This window comes from Nerophis lumbriciformis, linkage group LG25, assembly GCF_033978685.3.
Source record: "Nerophis lumbriciformis linkage group LG25, RoL_Nlum_v2.1, whole genome shotgun sequence".
Taxonomy (NCBI): Eukaryota; Metazoa; Chordata; class Actinopteri; order Syngnathiformes; family Syngnathidae; genus Nerophis; species Nerophis lumbriciformis.
Genome location: NC_084572.2, coordinates 13,292,711 through 13,310,779, shown reverse-complemented (window position 1 = coordinate 13,310,779; position 18,069 = coordinate 13,292,711). Strand labels below are relative to the sequence as shown.

Here is an 18,069-nt window from a genome sequence, read left to right as displayed (position 1 = left end):
ACACGGTGGAGAGGGATGGTCCGTGAACGCAACAAGTCCGTTCAAACTCGGGTGTTTGTTGTTTGTTTTTGACAGCGTTCTTGTACGTCGCGTGGAGCGTGAACACCCACGACACTACTCCGATCGTGTTGTAACATTAAATGGATCCGGGCAGGAGCGCCATTTTCGCGCCGTGGCATTGCTGCGTATCGTCGGAAAAAAAAAGTGTACAGGAATTAGCGTCATTAGCACGGGAAAGGAGCAAGAGAAATGTCGGATATTGTTACGGGTGAAAAGTGGCGTATTTACCGGCAAAGGGCGACAGAAAAGCGTACCCGGTGCACACTCATGCCGCGCACAAACCGGAAAAAGGAGGAGGGGGGGGGGGGGGTGCAAGCATGTAGCGATGGCGATGTTTTCGAGCGTGAAAAAGGATCAAAAAAGTGCATACCTGTGTCAAGCAGTAAGGCGAGTACATGGCTGGGTCTACAGGTCTACAGGTGACGGTCGGAGCGCGGGCGAGTCAACTTGGTTGGAGGTTCGCTCCGGTGCCGCATTGCAAAGGCTGCCGAGGCTCGGTGCTGTGTGTCGGTCCAGGCTCTAACCCCGCCTCGCTCACTGCTGCAGCCAAGCTCCGCGACAACTTTTAGGGGAAACTTTTTTCCCTGCACTGCCTCCCTCCCTCGCTCCCTCCCGCCCTCTCTCTCCCTCCCTCCCAGCCACTGTAATTCTGCACTTCTTTTTTAGGACGACAAAGTGCGTTTGGGGGGGAAAAATGCGGTTATAGCGACTGGACTTATTTGTAATTTTCCCTATTTTTTCATTTCATTAATTCATTTGTTCATTTTGGACTTATTTTTCATGTTTCCTATTTTTACATTTCATTCATTCATTTGTTCATTTTGGACTTATTGTTAATTTTTTCCTATTTTTTCATTTAATTCATTTTGGACTTATTTTTCATTTTTCGTATTTTTACATTACATTCATTCATTTGTTAATTTTGGACTTATTTTTAATTTTTCCCATTTTTACATTTCATTCATTCATTTGTTCATTTTGGACTTATTTTAAATTTTTCCTATTTTTACATTTCATTCATTCATTTGTTCATTTTGGACTTATTTTTCATGTTTCCTATTTTTACATTTAATTATTTTATTTGTTCATTTTGGACTTATTGTTAATTTTTCCTATTCTTTCATTTAATTCATTTTGGACTTATTTTTCATTTTTCCTATTTTTACATTTCATTCATTCATGTGTTCATTTTGGACTTATTTTTCATTTTTCCTATTTTTTCATTTAATTCATTTTAGACTTATTTTTCATTTTTCCCATTTTTACATTTCATTCATTCATTTGTTCATTTTTGACTTATTTTAAATTTTTCCTATTTTTACATTTCATTCATTCATTTGTTCATTTTGGACTTATTTTTCATTTTTCCCTATTTTTTCATTCAATTTATTCAATTGTTCAAATTGGACTTATTGTTAATTTTTCCTATTTTATCATTTAATTCATTTTGGACTTATTTTTCCATTTTTCCTATTTTTACATTTCATTCATTCATTTGTTCATTTTGGACTTATTTGTCATTTTTCCCATTTTTTCATTTAATTCATTTTGGACTTATTTTTCCTATTTTTACATTTCATTCATTCATTTGTTCATTTAGGACTTAGTTTTAATTGTTCCTATTTTTACATTTCATTCATTCATTTGTTCATTTTGGACTTATTTTTCATTTTTCCTATTTTTTCATTTCATTCAGTAATTTGTTCTTTTTTTTTCAGGCATCCATCCATCTTCTTCCGCATATCCAAAGTCGGGTCGCGCGGGCTGCAGTCTAAGCAGGGAAGCCCAGACCTCCCTCTTCCCAGCCACTACGTCCAGCTCTTCCCGGGGGATCCCGAGGTGTTCCCAGGCCAGCCGGGAGACATAGTCTTCCCAACGTGTCCTGGGTCTTCCCCGTGGCCTCCTACCGGTCGGACGTGCCCTAAACACCTACCTAGGGAGGCGTTCGGGTGGCATCCTGACCAGATGCCCGAACCACCTCATCTGGCTCCTCTCGATGTGGAGGAGCAGCGGCTTTACTTTGAGTTCCTCCCGGTTGGCAGAGCTTTTCACCCTATCTCTAAGAGAGAGACCCGCCACCCGGCGGAGGAAACTCATTTCGGCCGCTTGTACCCGTGATCTTGTCCTTTCGGTCATAACCCAAAGCTCATGACCATAGGTGAGGATGGGAACGTAGATCGACCGGTAAATTGAGAGCTTTGCCTCCCGGCTCAGCTCCTTCTTCACCACAACGGATCGATACAGCGTCCGCATTACTGAAGACGCCGCACCGATCAACCTGTCGATCTCACGATCCACTCTTCCCTCACTCGTGAACAAGACTCCGAGGTACTTGAACTCCTCTACTTGGGGCAGGGTCTCCTCCCCAACCCGGAGATGGCACTCCCCTTTTTTCAGGCAATGACATAAAAAAAAGTACAAGGTAGACAACACATAATAATATGAATTAATATAATGCAGTATGTAAGCACGATGATCCAGTTTTACCTGAAAGGGAGTGATAATATCATTTATTTAATCCCACCCCCGATTCTCCATTCAGTGATTAATACATTGAGCTTCACTGTTAATTTGTTCAAGGATTATAATACACAGCTGAGATAGGCTCCAGCACCCGCCGCGACCCCAAAAAGGGACAAGCGGTAGAAAATGGATGGATGGATGGATGTTGTATCATGGTGGTGTTACCACGGGTAACAATAATTATTGCACTCTAACAATCATTTGTATCAACAATGTAGGAAGAATGAACAATACACACTAAAAAATGCTGCGTTATTTTGATAACCCAATTTATGAGTTGCAAGTGTTGGGTTAAATTTTGGGAGCTATTTTTATAAAGAGCCATCCATTTAGGGGGGTATAAGGGTATTATTTTAACTAAATTCCTGGGTTTTCAAAATTGTGAACCATTTTTGGGTTGTTTTTCAATGAGTAACGCATTTTTGATTAAAAGGGTTTTTTTTAATTAAAAATTTACTTTTTTCTTGAAGGGAATTTTATTAAGTTTTAATCTCATTAACATTATTTACAATAACTGGGTTATACTTGTGTAGCGCTTTTCTACCTTCAAGGTACTCAAAGTGCTTTGACACTATTCCTACATTCACACATTCACACACTGATGGCGGGAGCTGCCATGCAAGGTCCTAACTACGACCCATCAGGAGCAAGGGTGAAGTGTCTTGCTCAAGAACACAACGGACGTGACAAGGTTGGTAGAAGGTGGGGATTGAACCAGGAACCCTCAGGCTGCTGGACGGCCATTCTCCCAACCGCGCCACGCTTTTTGTACTTGCAAATATTTCAGCATGCTGTGCAGAACTACTAATGTCATGATCCATCATGTTTGTTTAGTTTTTGACTCCCTCAGTTCCTGTTTTGAGAACCCCTGGGTTTATGTTTTAGTTGCCATGACTGCAGATTGTTTTCACCTGCCTCTGATTAGTGTTCGGGACGCTCACCTGCTCCTGGGCACGGATCAGAGAGCTACTTATTCCCTGCTGATCGCCACACTCAGTCTGGCTTTCTTATTTGCTTCCACACAACAGTTACGACGGCTATTAATAAGATTCCTGAGCTAAGCTTCGCCTTTTTGTTTGCCTGTTTACATGCTAAGCTTTTCATGTTTGCTATTCCGTTAACTTCCCGTGCTATCGGCACACTCATTTGTTTGTATCCCGCATGATTTATGGACAATAAATAATTTCCTTACCTGCACCTTGCCTCCGGAGTCCCGTCGGCATCCTGGGAGAACGATCTACGCAGTAAAATGCGACCATGCCGTGACAACTATGACCATACACAGCAATTCTTGTAAAAAAATGTCACTCATATCTTGCTTTTGAGTATTTTTTAATGGAATAAAATACTTTTGATCAATAGTTGGGAAGGACTGGAACAAACCAGCAGTAAAGTGTATAATTTTTAACCAACTATTGGGTCAAGGAGCGCTAAATTGCGCAACCCAATAGTTGGGTTTGGAATAACCCAACATAGCAGTGAGCATAACTCAGTTTTTGTGTTGAATGAATTCAACCCAATAGTTGGGTTATGAATAGAGATGTCCGATAATGGCTTTTTTGCCAATATCCGATATTGTCCAACTCTTAATTACCGATCCCGATATCAACCGATACCGATATATACAGTCGTGGAATTAACACATTATTATGCCTAATTTTGTTGTGATGCCCCGCTGGATGCATTAAACAATGTAACAAGGTTTTCCAAAATAAATCAACTCAAGTTATGGAAAAAAATGCCAACATGGCACTGCCATATTTATTATTGAAGTCACAAAGTGCATTATTTTTTTTAACATCCTTCAAAACAGCAGCTTGGAATTTGGGACATGCTCTCCCAGAGAGAGCATGAGGAGGTTGAGGTGGGCGGGGGGGAGGAATAGCGGGGGTTGTATATTGTAGCGTCTCGGAAGAGTTGGTGCTGCAAGGGGTTCTGGGTATTTGTTCTGTTGTGTTTATGTTGTGTTACGGTGTGGATGTTCTCCCGAAATGTGTTTGTCATTCTTGTTTGGTGTGGATTCACAGTGTGGCGCATATTTGTAACAGTGTTAAAGTTGTTTAAACGGCTGTTGACCAAGTATGCTTTACATTCACTTGTGTGTGTGAAAAGCCGTAGATATCATGTGATTGGGCCGGCACGCAAAGGCAGTGCTTTTAAAGTTTATTGGCTACAGCGGCGTTTTAAAAAGTCATAAATTAGACTTTTTGAAACCGATACCGATAATTTCCGATATTACATTTTAAAGCATTTATTGGCTGATAATATCGGCAGCCCGATATTATCGGACATTTCTAATGTTGTTATTTGTTCACTTTCAACGACAAGACAGTGTGTTGGCTCAGTATTCATGTGTATTTAAAGACATTTAAATGGACAAATTGTTGGGGGAATAATAGAAAAACATATTTTTTTTAAATCTATCAAAAAATTCACGGTCCCATTGCAGTCCCGTCGCGGACCACTTGATATTGGATGGAGCAATTGTTTACGTGCCTCGGTTCATATGTTAAAGGGGACCTATTGTTACCTATTGGTACCTGTTTTTGTCTATTTGGGAGCTGTATAAGTCCCAAAAATGTTAAATGAAACCACGGAGGCATGGGGAAGATATTTATGAAACAATCTTGCCTTCCTTTACACTTCTTCCAAACGAGCCGTTTGGAATTGGCCCAAATATATCTCCTTAAATGGTAGAAATGTACCCGAAGTACTTTGCACAAGTCCGCCATTGTAATTACGACGTTGTAGTCAATAAGCTTCTACTTGTTCTCTATCCTCCTGTTGCGGGGCAGACTGGCTCATACATGCACAAGCATGTTGCTATTTCTAATACAAGTGACGTGAATTGTGAAGTGAATTATATTTTATATAGCGCTTTTCTCTAGTGACTCAGAGCGCTTTTACATAGTGAAACCCAATATCTAAGTTACATTTAAACCAGTGTGGGTGGCACTGGGAGCAAGTGGGTAAAGTGTCTTGCCCAAGGACACAACGGCAGTGACTAGGATGGCGGAAGCGGGGATCGAACCTGGAACCCTCAAGTTGCTGGCACGGCCACTCTACCAAGCAAGCTATACCGCCCCTACAAAGTAGTGTACAGTTCTAACTTGTATCTATCAGTAGACTCTCTATGGCAGTGTTTTTTAACCACTGTGCCGCGGCACACCAGTGTGTCGTGAGATACAGTCTGGTGTGTCGTGGGAGATTATCTAATTTCACCTATTTGGGTTAAAAATATTTTTTGCAAACCAGTAATTATAGTCTGCAAATGATGTGTTGTTGTTGAGTGTCGGTGCTGTCTAGAGCTTGGCAGAGTAACCGTGTAATACTCTTCCATATCAGTAGGTGGCAGCCGGAAGCTAATTGCTTTGTAGATTTTGAAAACAGCGGGAGGCAGCATGCAGGTAAAAAGGTGTCTAATGCTTAAACCAAAAATAAACAAAAGGTGAGTGCCCCTAAGAAAAGGCATTGAAGCTTAGGGAAGGCTATGCAGAACGAAACTAAAACGAAACTGGCTACAAAGTAAACAAAAACAGAATGCTGGACGACAGCAAAGACTTACTGTGGAGCAAAGACGGCGTTCACAAAGTACATCCGAACATTAGATGACAATCAACAATGTCCCCACAAAGAAGGATAAAAACAAACTGAAATATTCTTGATTGCTAAAACAAAGTAGATGCGGGAAATATCGCTCAAAAGAAAACATGAAACTGCTACAGGAAAATACCAAAAAATTAGAAAAAGCCATGGTTATAGTTTAAAGTCATATCCAACAATAGCGACAACGACTTTTTACTGTCAACTGAGTTTCGTTTTTTTAATGATTTCTGCTGGTGGTGTGCCTCCGGATTTTTTAATGCAAAAAATGTGCCTTGGCTCAAAAAAGGTTGAAATAGACTGCTCTATGAAACCGCTAAAAACTACAACATGGCTGACGGGGAGAAGACGCTGTCAGAGTGGAGGCACGTAGAAGTTGAAGATGGTCTGTAAAACATAATCTCTCTAACATTTTGACCACCATTACATGTTATGTAAACCAGTGTTTTTCAACCTTTTTTGAGGCAAGGCACATTTTTTTCATTTAAAAATCCAGAAACACACCACCAGCAGAAAATGTTAAAAAATGAAACTCCACCAGGTCCTCCTCATGCCTTATTTGAGTTTGTTGGTGTTTTCCTGTGTGTAGTGCTTTAGTTCTTGTCTTGTGCTGTTATTTTGGTGTTTTCCTGTAGCAGTTTCATGTCTTCCTTTGAGCGCTATTCCCCGCACCTGCTTTGTGTTAGCAAGCAAGGCTATTTAAGTTGTTGCTATTCTTCATTGTGGGGACATTGTTGATTGTCATGTCATGTACGGATGTACTTTGTGTACGCCGTCTCTGCTCCACATGCTGCAAGTTTTTGCTGTAGTCCAGCATTCTGTTTCTGTTTACTTTGGAGCCAGTTCAGTTTTACATAGCCATCCCTATGCTTCATTGCCTTTTCCTTTGTTCATTTTTGGCTAAAGCGTTACATACCTTTTTACCTGCACACTGTGGTCTGCATATTGGGATCACAGATCTACAGCCGAGTTCTACACAGCACGGACACTAAGGAACGGCACAGTATTTGCAGATTATAATTATTGATTTGCAAAAAAAAATATTTTTTGGACCAATTAGGTGAAGTTGCATAATTTCCCACGGCACACTAGTTGAAAATCACTGATGTAGACCACAAGGAAGTGTTTTAAATGTAGAAAAAAAAAATCACAACATGACCCCTTTAAGTTGAGTGTAAAATTGTTGATGAAACTTCCTCTTTGCCTCCTGCCTCATCAATAACACATCTCCACATTAGCGGTGGGACTAACAACACGGCCTCTGTTGAAGCACTCTTAGCCGAGAAGATCAAGCCCAACAACTTTTGGCAGAACAACCTATGCCAGCGGCTTCAGCGCATTCAAGCCCAGTTCCGACAGAGAGAAACTACACAGGAGCTGACAAAGTGTTTCCACGTCGTGGCCTTGCTGGACGCATCCACCACGGCCAGAGTAATGACGCTAGCTGGATCCTCCAGCGGGCAGCGAGTAGAACACACTCCATGCTACTATATTGGGTAAAAGGAGTGTAAAGGAGACTAGGTGTTCATGTTTAGAGGGAGGATCCAGCATTTTCCCATCTTGGCCTTTTACACAGAACCTGTTCCAGGGCAGGAGTGTCCAGTGTCAAAATGTCCACCACTGTCTCTGCATTACAGAATGCTCTTTAAGTTAAAGTTAAAGTACCAATGATTGTCACACACACACACTACGTGTGGCGAAATTATTCTCTGCATTTGACCCATCACCCTTGATCACTCCCTGGGAGGTGAGGGGAGCAGTGAGCAGCAGCGGTGCCGCGCCCGGGAATCATTTTTGTTGATTTAACCCCCAATTCCAACCCTTGATGCTGAGTGCTAAGCAGGGAGGTAATGGGTCCCATTTTTATAGTCTTTGGTATGACTCGGCCGGGGTTTGAACTCACAACCTACCTATCTCAGGGCGGACACTCTAACCACTCGGCTTTAGCCCCAGAAAACTGATTTTTTTGTTTTAATTTTTTATATTTTCATAATTTTTTGCTTTTCACTCTCTCACAATGGAAACTAAAAATCAATTAATTGTGCCTTCAAAGTAGTGCTGTCAAACATCCATCCATTCATTTTTTACCGCTTATTCCCTTTTGGGGTTGCGGGGGGCGCTGAAGCCTATCTCAGCTACAATCGGGCGGAAGGCGGGGTAAACTCTGGACAAGTCACCACCTCATCGCAGTGCCAACACAGATAGACAGACAACATTCACACTCACATCCACACACTAGGGCCAATTTAGTGTTGCCAATCAACCTATCAATATTTCTAAAATCAGATTCATCACACTTTCAAAATTATAATTAATCATCATTAATCACAGGGAAATTCTTGCCAATAACGTTTTATGATTAATTTCACCAAAATGTATTTCAATTCTTTTTGATGCTTTTCAAAATAAAGAGCACCACAAAAGAAAGGTTATTATTGGCTTTATTAATACAAATTGTTTATATTACATTAAACATATGTTTCTTATTGCAATCAAAGAAAAAAAATGCCATATAGGATAGTAATCATACTAGACAACCTGTCGTTTATTATTAAGTAAGCAACCAAAGGCTCCTAATTTAGTCTGCTGACATATGCAGTAACATATTGTGTCATTTTCCATTCTATTATTTTGTCAAAATTATGAGGGACAAGCGGTAGAAAATCTACTTGTTCATTTACTGTTAATATCTGCTTACTTTCTGATTTACAAGTCATATCTACACATCTGTTAAAATGTCATAATCACTTATTCTTCTGTTGGTTGGATACTTTACATTAGTTTTAGGTGATACCACAAATTTGGATATCAATCCGATACCAAGTAGTTACAGGGTCATACGTTGGTCATTATCAAAGTTCTCCGGTGTCCAGGGTAGGGTTGTGCGGTATACCGGTATTAGTATAGTACGGCGATACTAATGAATTATATTCGGTACTATACCGCCTCTGAAACATACCGGTGGTATCATCCACAACTAATGTAAAGTATCCAACAACAGAAGAATAAGTGATTATTACATTTTAACAGAAGTGTAGATAGAACATGTTAAAAGAGAAAGTAAGCAGATATTTAACAGTAAATGAACAAGTAGATTAATCATTCATTTTCTACCACTTGTCCTTAATAATGTTGACAAAATAATAGAATGGAAAAGTACACAATATGTTACTGCATATGTCAGCAGACTAAATTAGGAGCCTTTGTTTGTTTACTTACTACTAAAAGACAAGTTGTCTAGTATGTTCACCATTTTGTTTAAGGACAAACTTGCAATAAGAAACATATGTTTAATGTACCCTAAGATTTTTTGTTAAAATAAAGCCAATGATGCAATTTTTTGTGGTCGCCTTTATTTAGAAAAGTACCTATATATTTTGGTACCGGTACCAAAATATTGGTATCGGGACAACATTAGTCCGGGGACATATTTCCCTAATTTATAAACAATTAAATAAAAAATAAAAAAATAATTTGTGATAGTAAAAATATTTATGTAATCATTGTAGTATCAACTCGATACGGTTCTTTTACTTGGTATCGTTATAATCGATTGTTTACATGCAGGAGCGCTAGCTTGCTGTTAGCGGCTAGCTATTGTATCCTCCGACAGTGTGTAGTGAAGCATGTTCATCTATCCCTCGTCCTGCAGTAAGGATACTTTTAAAAAACATAGTTTATCTGTCACAATGGAGTGGAAGATTAGTGATTTAACAGTAGCTAAAACACTACTGAACCCTGCTTGCAGAGCAGCGCTTCAGTGTTTACAGCTCCACTTACTTTGTTGGTTTTTAAGACAAAATTGTAACGTCGTGGTCGCATGGTGATGCACTGATAGTTCTTCCAAGATTGCATCAGGAACCCCGGAGGCAAAGGTGCAGGTAAGACAGTGATTTATTCTTCAAAATCAGGCAGGAACAAACAAACAAAACAAGCGTGCCTATAGCGCGGGGAGCTAACGGAATAGCCGACAAGAAAAAACATAAGGCAAAGCTTAGCTCAGGGATGCCAAGGGTAGATGACGTAACTTGTAAGCAATTAAAAGCACCGGACCGAGTGAGGCGACAGGATGGAATAAATAGCTCTCTGATTAGTGCCCGGGAACAGGTGACCGTCCCGAACACTAATCAGAGGCAGGTGAACACAATGAATAACTATAGCAACCAAGGAGACACAAAACAGAGGTGCTGAAACAGAACTTAAACAATAACAAAAATAAATCATGATCCCGGCAATGGATCACAACAAGAATACATCCATTCTCCCTCTTTTGTCCTCACATTGTTTCTGCTTGCAAGTGCTGTGTGTACGTGTGTTGACTAACATTCGCCGTGGCTCCATATACCAGGAATGTCACCACTTCATGTTGATGAGAAAAAAAAAGTACTGGTATTTTTTAGAGATGTCCGATAATATCGGACTGCCGATATTATCGGCCGATAAATGCTTTAAAATGTAATATCGGAAATGATCGGTATCGGTTTCAAAATTATCGGTATCGGTTTCAAAAAGTAAAATTTATGACTTCTTAAAACCCCCCTGTGTACACGGACGTAGGGAGAAGTACAGAGCGCCAATAAACCTTAAAGGCACTGCCTTTGCGTGCCGGCCTCGTCACATAATATCTACGGCTTTTCACACACACAAGTGAATGCAAATCATACTTGGTCAACAGCCATACAGGTCACACTGAGGGTGGCCGTATAAACAAGTTTAACACTGTTACAAATATGCGTCACACTGTGAACCCACACCAAACAAGAATGACAAACACATTTCAGGATAACATCCGCACCGTAACACAACATAAACACAACATAAAAAATACTCAGAACCCCTTGCAGAACTAACTATTCCGGGACGCTACAATATGCACCCCCGCTACTCCCTAAACCCCGCCCCTTCAACCCCGCCCACCTCAACCTCCTCATGCTCTCTCTGGGAGAGCATGTCCCAAATTCCAAGCTGCTGTTTTGAGGCATGTTAAAAAAAATAATGCACTTTGTGACTTCAATAATAAATATGGCAGTGCCATGTTGGCATTTTTTTTCTATAACTTGAGTTGATTTATTTTGGAAAACCTTGTTACATTGTTTAATGCATCCAGCGGGGCATCACAACAACATTAGGCATAATAATGTGTTAATTCCACGACTGTATATATCGGTATCGGTTGATATCGGAATCGGTAATTAAGAGATGGACAATATCGGAATATCGGATATCGGCAAACAAGCCATTATCGGACTTCTCTAGTATTTTTCAATGCCAGTATAGTACCTTATTTAATTCGGGGTACCACGGTACTTATTTTTAGTACCCGAAAATTGGCCGATACTGATTGGTGGCACATTGATCAGTACACTTTAATCATAACTTAAGCTATCTTAGCAGGTTCAAGAACCATGTTTTGCTTTCTTTTTCTCAAGCTGCTGTGCCTCCCAGGGAACACTGTAAAAAAAAAAAAATAATACACAGCTTTAGACAAAACGACATGGAAAAAAAAGTCGGAAAAATGTCCGCTGGGGTTGTTCGGACAAAAGATACTTTTTACCCGTGTTTGTTGACACAGTAGCAGCAAACGGTGGTTTCCAACGTCGGCTGAAACTCGCAGTGAATTAACTTTACAACGTGGTTTCCGGGGCGAATGAGGAGCCACGCTATCTTGGTCTGCAGCTCATAAACGCCCCGCTGCATCATATTTAGAATATAATTTTTTTTTTAAAGAGCAAAAAAAAGATAGCAACTATTTCCACGGACCTCCTGGCATGCTTTGAAGAAACCAACAATTCTACAGTTAAAAAAAAAAAAGGAGAAAAAAAAGCACATTTGCTCTTTGGATGCTTGTAATTTATTCCCCCCTCCCACGCCACTTTTTGACTTTGTCTCGCTCCTATTCCTGCACGCCATGCAAGTCTAAGCAGACAGTGGATACCTGGACTTGGAGCGAGGGGTCTACATTTCAGTGCGACTCTCATTGTATGCAAGTGATACTCTCTGGTTCTAATCAGGCCGGGCTTTATCCTCGCCCGCTCCCCTCCTCCTTGGCCTAATCAAACTCATATATGCAGGCGCAGTGCCTGCAATTACACATAAGCCCCTGCCTTGTGCGTGTGTGCACGGGCGTTGTGTAGTGTGCACGCCGCGCCAGTGTGTGCGTGCTATATAGGGTGCGGTCTTGGAGGCTGAAGTCACCCCCGGTGCTCCAATGCCAAGTTTTCTTTAAGTGGGAGGCGGGGGGTATGAAGCTTTACGAGACCTCAGCCTATGTGGGATCCTTGCACACACACACACACACACACACACACACACACACACACACACACACGCGCACACACACACACACAGCTTGTGCTAAAAGATACACGGGCAAGCAACAGTGGAAATAAAGAGTGGAAAAAAGGAGGCAAAAAGGTGAAGGATATTGAGTCTATTTCTTTCCATTAGCCGCTCCTCGGTCCAAACCACACCCCGCCAAGGCTCAGGTCCAAACCCACAACCTTTTGTGCAGCCCCTATACTTTCCCTTCCTCTCTCTCTCTCTCTCTCCTTCTGCCTTTTTCTTTTGGAACTTTGTTCTCCCTTTTCAGTCCACATCAGGGGTATTCAAGTTAAAAAGTTACACAGGTCCGGTCCAGGAAAATGTACTGGAGCCAAGGTTCGAAATATGATAATGCAAAACAGGCGTTAGAATTCCAGTTCCAAGTATTTTGTCATGGAGAGAGTTTCAGTGGGGCCCAAAGTGGGGCCCGTGGGCCAAAATTGGCCCACTGAGTCATTCTGTCTGCTACCTTTATTATTTACATTTGTGTTTTCACACTTATAATTGGCCAGATTCATTATTGATATAGGACAGGGGTCGACAACCCAAAATGTTGAAAAAGCCATATTGGACCAAAAAATTAAAAAAAAATATGTCTGGAGCCGCAAAAAATTAAAATCCTTATATAAGTGTTATTAATGAAGGCAACACATGATGTAAGTGTCTATATTAGCTATATTAGCCTACTATCAAAATGACTTTAAAAGTCTTATATAAGTGTTATTAATGAAGGCAACACATGATGTAAGTGTCTATATCAGCCTACTATCAAAATGACTTTAAAAGTCTTATATAAGTGTTGTAATGAAGGCAACACATGATGTAAGTGTCTTTATTAGCCTACTATCAAAATGACTTTAAAAGTCTTATATAAGTGTTATATTGAAGGCAACACATGATGTAAGTGTCTATACTAGCTATATTAGCCTACTATCAAAATGACTTTAAAAGTCTTATATAAGTGTTGTAATGAAGGCAACACATGATGTAAGTGTCTTTATTAGCCTACTATCAAAATGACTTTAAAAGTCTTATATAAGTGTTATATTGAAGGCAACACATGATGTAAGTGTCTATTTTAGCTATCGGTAGGTGGTGATTTCAAACCCCAGCCGAGTCATACCAAAGACTATAAAAATGGGACCCATTACCTCCCTGCTTGGCACTCAGCATCAAGGGTTGGAATTGGGGGTTAAATCATCAAAAATGATTCCCGGGCGCGGCCACCGCTGCTGCTCACTGCTCCCCTCACCTCCCAGAGGGTGAGGGTGATGGGTCAAATGCAGAGGATAATCTCACCACACCTAGTGTGTGTGTGACAATCATTGGCACTTTAACTTTTAACTTTTTATATTAGCCTACTATCAAAATGACTTTAAAAGTCTTATATAAGTGTTGTAATGAAGGCAACACATGATGTAAGTGTCTTTATTAGCCTACTATCAAAATGACTTTAAAAGTCTTATATAAGTGTTATATTGAAGGCAACACATGATGTAAGTGTCTATTTTAGCTATCGGTAGGTGGTGATTTCAAACCCCAGCCGAGTCATACCAAAGACTATAAAAATGGGACCCATTACCTCCCTGCTTGGCACTCAGCATCAAGGGTTGGAATTGGGGGTTAAATCATCAAAAATGATTCCCGGGCGCGGCCACCGCTGCTGCTCACTGCTCCCCTCACCTCCCAGAGGGTGAGGGTGATGGGTCAAATGCAGAGGATAATCTCACCACACCTAGTGTGTGTGTGACAATCATTGACACTTTAACTTTTAACTTTTTATATTAGCCTACTATCAAAATGACTTTAAAAGTCTTATATAAGTGTTGTAATGAAGGCAACACATGATGTAAGTGTCTATATTAGCTATATTAGCCTACTATCAAAGGCTGACGCAAATCTTCGTTAACAGCAATGTTGTATTTTAATATTGGAAATCATTAGTAAAATGGAGGCTTCTCAGAGGGTGAGATAACTCCTTAGAATGGCCAAAGGTATAGATGTGTGTGTCCAAGTTTAAGGAAACGTCAGGCTGTCTTCTTCTAATGGATTTATTACAATCTTTGCAAGCTGGGTAACATTTGCTGTGGTCTGGAACAACATGGCACACATACAACTATCAGATATGTAGCCAATATTACATACAGATAATGTGTCATGAGACATGTAAATAAAGATTAAAAATACACAGAGGACATAAGTGAAGGAAATTAAATGAGCTCAAATATACCTACCAACAAGGCATAATGATGTAATATGTACATGCTGCTAGCCTAAATAGCATGTTAGCATCGATTAGCTTACAGTCATGGATTGACCAAATATGCCTGATAAGCCCTCCAGCAAATCAATGAAATCAACAAAGCTCACTTTTGTGTATTCACGCACAGCATAAAACATTTGGTGGACAAAATAAGACAAAAAAGGAGTGGCATAAAACACGTCTTTCTGTGACAGCATCGGAGAAAGTTGTACATGTAAAACAAACTACGATGAGTTCAAGGATCGCTGAAATTAGTAGGACAGAACCGTGCTAGTCAAATACTCATCAGTGAAGCATATGTAATATAAACAGTGGGATTTCTAAATATTAAGAAGGTGTGTGTCATGTTTGTTCTCCTACAGAAAATATAATAAAACAAAAAATATATTTTTCCATTTTCACACATATCTGAAAGAGGTCCAGGGAGCCAAAATGTCCTACAATATGCACACAATGCTGGTCTTTTCTCTTATTTCTGTCCATTTACCAAAGGTAAACATGGTAGGCGATATCTGTTTATTTGTTTAAAATGGATCACCATTAGTTGCTACACAGGAGCCACTAATCTTCCTGGGGTCCATCACACAAGACAATGACAACAACAACAACATACACAGAAAAGACACTCAATAACAACGGATATGCCTATAAAATGCTATACATAAATAGTACTGCAATCCATCATATATCATATAAATAATAAAGGGGAAAAAACAGGAGGTTTTAAAGGGGCTTGCAGCTACACAACACCTAAGCACACAAGCTAGACATACGTAATAGTTATTGAACAATATCACAGTCTAAAACAGCACATTTGTCAAAGTATCAAATAATTATAGTTGCATATTACTTACACATACAAAGTCTCAAAGGGAGTAGGAACACATTATACAGTATCCAGTAACAAACGTGTGCACATCATTCAACTTACTGCGTCATGATCTTGACTTAGTGAATTATTGTGTCGCCAAAAAACAATGACCACTCCACATCAACTTAAAAGACAGCACAAGTCAATTTCAAACGGTTAATGACAAATAGGTTAGTGTTTTTAATACCAGCCGTTGTTCTATGTTTGACTAATTTCACTTGACCAAGCCTTTTATAATATTCCACACTACAAAATAATACAAGTGTATGTATATGTATGATTCCTACTAATTTTGTACTAGATCAATATTTGTTTTGGCCAATTTTCAAGCCTCCAATACTGGTAACGTATTGGAAGTGAAATAGTTGTACCGGGACACTCCTACTTAAAATCGATGTCTTTGGTCAGCGGGCCATTGGCACATGCCCTTGGAGGCCAAATGTTTGGCCAATCCTGGTCCATACAGTATATTGTCAGCAATAATTAAGAAATACATGAAAATGAATAAATAATGGCATTAAAACAAATACAAAAAATAACATTTGTTGTTTTTTTTTACATTTTATGTTGCTTTTAGAAATAAAGAGCATCCTAATATATACAAAAACAAAGTCTAGAAATCTTATAGAAACAAAGCAAAATGTGCAGAATTATTTTATATAGTCCAAAAACTAACTTTATGAATTGTAAATTTTATTAAGTTTTTCAAGAAATAATTACCATTGTATTGGAAAAAATATACCTCGCCACATTGTGGATTTTTAAAGCATATTTAAAAATGTTTTGGTCCTAAATTAAGCGTTTTCCAACATAAAAATGGTTAAATTAACTAGAAATACCACTGCTACAGTAGTATTGGTCACTATAGGAGGCCGAACCAATCAGTATCATGAACACTGATTGGCTCAGCCACATACAACATTACTATATTGGATTAAAAGAGTGTAAAGGTGACTAAAGGGGTTTATTTAATGTCTAAAGGGCTCTAATAATGTTGAAAAACTTTTTGAAGGATGTAAACTGTTTTTTATGCTCTCGCTATGAAAATATTTAATGTATAATTAATGATTTCTACCTTGCGATAATTAATTCATTGTGGTCATGTCTGAAACCAATTAACAGCCCTAAACGAGGGACGACTGTATATGTTTTAGGGCTGTCAAATATAACAAGTTACCTTTTTTGCATTTATCATGTACATACCTGTATTCAAGTAAAACATTTAGAAAGGTTTCCTGCGTGACATTCTGTCAAAAAAATTGCTTTTGTTTCCAAATATTGGGCTCTTTTTTCAAGTGATTAATCACGATTCATCCAAATGTGAAAGTGTGAATATTCTTAAACAAAAATAATAATTTTACCGGCCCCACAACAAGAGGATAGAGAAAAAGAAGGAGCTTTATTGACTAAGGCGTGGACTACAATGGCGGACGTGCGCACATTTTCAGGACTTATGCAGATCCCAAATATACATCAGCAGGTAACAATGGTAAGAAAAGTTGGTTTTGCATAATATTGCGAAACAAAACACCAGATAATATGTCTCGTAATAAATGCCATTTTGGGGTCCTTTTACACACACCATAACAATACCCGTATGTTGAAGCACAGTACGCCTGACTATGGTCGTCGTAATGCTCCGAGTTCTATCAAGTGGTGCGGCTTCGTAGCTTACCAAAGTCATACTAAAACATTTTAACAGCTTTTTGTGTAATATTCTATATTCTCAATGAAACATCAAAGTTTTGCTGTTGCTTGCTTACCTGTTCTTGCTAGCGTCATTAATTGAACAGGGGGGCGTCAACCTGCATTTCGCACGTTTCTCTTTTGTGTGACTGGTCACACTTATTATTACACCATGTATCGCATTAAATTGCTTCGAGGTCGGTAAGCACAACTGAAAATAATACGTGCATTAGGTGCACTGGGTTAAAAGGCACAATTGATTTGTGAGAAAATGAAAGGATTTTCATTTTCATTAGACTCTTACTATTATGTTGGATCCACTATGGACTGGACTCTCACAATATTATGTCAGACCCACTCGACATCCATTGCATTTGGTCTCCCCTAGAGGGGGTGGTGGGGTTAGCCACATATGCGGTCCTCTCCAAGGTTTCTCATAGTCATTCACATCGACGTCCCACTGGGGTGAGTTTTTCCTTGCCCTTATGTGGGCTATGTACCGAGGATGTCGTTGTGGCTTGTGCAGCCCTTTGAGACACTTGTGATTTAGGGCTATATAAGTAAACATTGATTGATTGATTGATTTTAAGGGCGACTTACAGTCCGAAAAAATACAGCACTCCTGTGTCCATCAAAATTAAAGCCTCGGTCCGCATGAAGCCTGTGTGCAGACGTGGACCGCCTATTGAGGACCTTTGCCCAATATTCGGGGCCGTTGAACCGATATCAAAATGCGCCGTAT

General features: G+C 39.6%; 1 protein-coding gene across 12 annotated transcripts in view; it reads right to left on the bottom strand.

Annotated features, from left to right (window-relative positions):
* nfixa (nuclear factor I/Xa) overlaps nucleotides 1–18,069 on the bottom strand; it is a 233,359-nt gene that overhangs the window by 172,230 nt on the left and 43,060 nt on the right. Inside the window, exon 1 of one of the 12 annotated variants that reach the window (XM_061983784.2) lies at nucleotides 431–4,246. The exons of the other annotated variants lie outside the window; for them this stretch is intronic. Within the exon in view, the coding sequence (XP_061839768.1) occupies nucleotides 431–457 (27 nt within the window). The 5' untranslated portion in view covers nucleotides 458–4,246. Of the gene's footprint in view, nucleotides 1–430; nucleotides 4,247–18,069 lie in introns of those variants that run through there. 12 annotated transcript variants of the gene reach the window in all.